At 37.0% G+C, this 2,224-nt stretch overlaps 1 protein-coding gene across 1 annotated transcript; it reads left to right on the plus strand.

Moving 5' to 3' along the window:
* Positions 1-752: 752 nt before the first annotated feature.
* Positions 753-1,905, plus strand: LOC149223666 (pectinesterase inhibitor 9-like). The gene has a single exon (XM_089383378.1). It carries the CDS (start codon positions 838-840, stop codon positions 1,477-1,479), a length of 642 nt encoding a protein of 213 aa, XP_089239504.1. The 5' UTR covers positions 753-837; the 3' UTR covers positions 1,480-1,905.
* The last annotated feature ends 319 nt before the right edge of the window (positions 1,906-2,224 follow it).

Below are 2,224 nucleotides of genomic sequence, written 5' to 3' on the forward strand. Positions count from 1 at the left end.
TGAATTCTAATAAAAAAATGTTATTTTATTTATAAATTAGACTAAACTTTTTCAGCAAGTTAAAAACAAAATAAAAAATAAAAAAATAAAAGTTATATTTTTTACATAATTCCCATTAAATTTATGCAAAACTTTCTGATTCACACCCGGATTTCCAAACACGCTGCTATAGAAACTGGTCTGCTGTGTAAACGGGTCTTCTTATAGAATTTGACGAATCTATTTTAAACATTCAAAAATATATTTTAAAATATATTTATACATTCAAAAATATATTTTAAAATATATTTATACATTCAAAAATATATTTTAAACAATAAATTTTTTTAAAATTATATTGTCAAAATTTTAAACTCAGATGAAAAATATTATTTTGTTTATAAAAACATACTAAGCCTTTTACTGCCATAAAAATAATAAAAAAATAAAAATTATAGTTTTTACAAAATTCCCATTAAATTTGAGCAAAACTTTTTGATTTATACCCGGTTCTGATTTATACCCGGATTTCCGAGCACGCTGGCTATAGAAACGGGTCTGCTGTGTAAACGGGTCTTGTCATAGAATTTGACTAGTGTGGCCACACAGTTCCTCGTTGAATGCAAGTGGGAGTGCGAAACGCCACAGGATTCCTAGCGATATTATTAAAGATCTGATACAGTGTCACCGACTTTAATCAGCCATTGCTGGACGCGGCCCATTGGAAAAATACCTCGAAAACCGGAAATAATCTTGCCAGCTCCCCTATTTATAGCGAGCAAACCTGCAATTCGCTTCCAGAGCTTATACTCGCATTCGCTTGGTTTTACATCTCATTCATTATTTTCTAGAGTTAGAATGGGTATCGATCAATTACTTGCTATTCTATCTGTTATTACATTTGCTCTCATACTGCCTTCACTTGCTGCAGCAGCAACAATGGAGGGCGTGAAATATCCCGCGTACTATAACCACACCGATATCGCGGAATTCATTAAAACTTCGTGCAACGTTACTCTATATTGCCAGCTCTGCGTTTCGTCGCTCTCTTCCTACGCCGGGCGTCTTAAGGCGAAGCAGAGTGATCTCGCGAAAGCAGCCGTGGTAGTCAGCCTCTTTAATGCCCGCAACGTTTCCGTCTGGGCCGCCGGCCTCAAAGCCAGAGGCGCTATGATGAGTCAAAGAGAAAACGCAGCGCTTAAGGATTGTCTTGGGGATTTCAGGGACACCACGTACGAGATTAAAGGATCTCTGGTGGAGCTGAAGCGACTGAAGCCGTATTCTTTCAAGTTTCAGATGAGCAACGTGCAGACGTGGATGAGCGCGGCCCTCACAGACCAGGAATCCTGCCTCAATGGCTTTCAGGATCTCCACGCCACTGGTCATGTTACGGCCATGGTCACCGATCGCGTGCAGAACGCGCGCAAATTGATAAGTAATGCTCTCGCTCTCGTCAACACATTCGCTGCCGCCGGAGGAGGATATGGCCTCCATGCCTGAAGCCTTCAAGGGCGCCTCAAATAATATATTCAGTATTTCATCGAATCTGTATACCATAGCTTTTACCTCCGGCCTTTAGTCAAAATTTGGGGCTTTTTATTGTAAATTCGGTTACTGTGATATAATAAATGTTTTCAGAGTAATGAAGAGCAGAATATGATTTATAGAATATGCTTCTGCGCCTTAGGATGGTAGTCCGGTTGTAGATGCTTTGGCTGGTGTTTGGTTCCATTAGGTCCGAGGGTCGAATTGAGGGGCCTTCTGAGCATAAAGCTTCACTGGATCGCTCCTTAGTAGCACAGCCCACCTCGCCTACTCAAAAGATAAATAAATGGTGAAAGCATTTCAGACTGGAATCATATGTAAAATCGCTCTACATAATTTTAAATATCGCGATGTACTAGATTTGGGTCACGAGCGGCCATATCACCATAACTTCTAGTTTGTGTCATATCACTATGTAACTGTTAGGTAATGTGCGTCCCTCTCGAAAATAATGATTAATTGACATCATCTCTTACAATATTTTAACGATTCACTAATTAAAAATACTGCTTAATTGATTTCATATTTCATTTAATTAAGTAAATTAAGCAATCAAATTAATTTTATTTTATTAATTAATTTTATTTTTTAAATTTAATAATATTACATCTTTATCATATCTAATATATCTCTAATTTAGAATCTAGAATCACAATCTATCCCTTACACACTCTACTTTTATTAGTTAAAATTAAAATAT

This window comes from Pinus tabuliformis, chromosome Q, assembly GCF_031772625.1.
Source record: "Pinus tabuliformis cultivar Carrire ecotype Pingquan chromosome Q, CPIR1, whole genome shotgun sequence".
In the NCBI taxonomy this organism is placed as follows: Eukaryota; Viridiplantae; Streptophyta; class Pinopsida; order Pinales; family Pinaceae; genus Pinus; species Pinus tabuliformis.

Excerpts from the sequence above, each read along its gene's own strand:
- LOC149223666 (XM_089383378.1), top strand. The coding sequence starts at position 838 with ATGGGTATCGATCAATTACTTGCTATTCTATCTGTTATTACATTTGCT.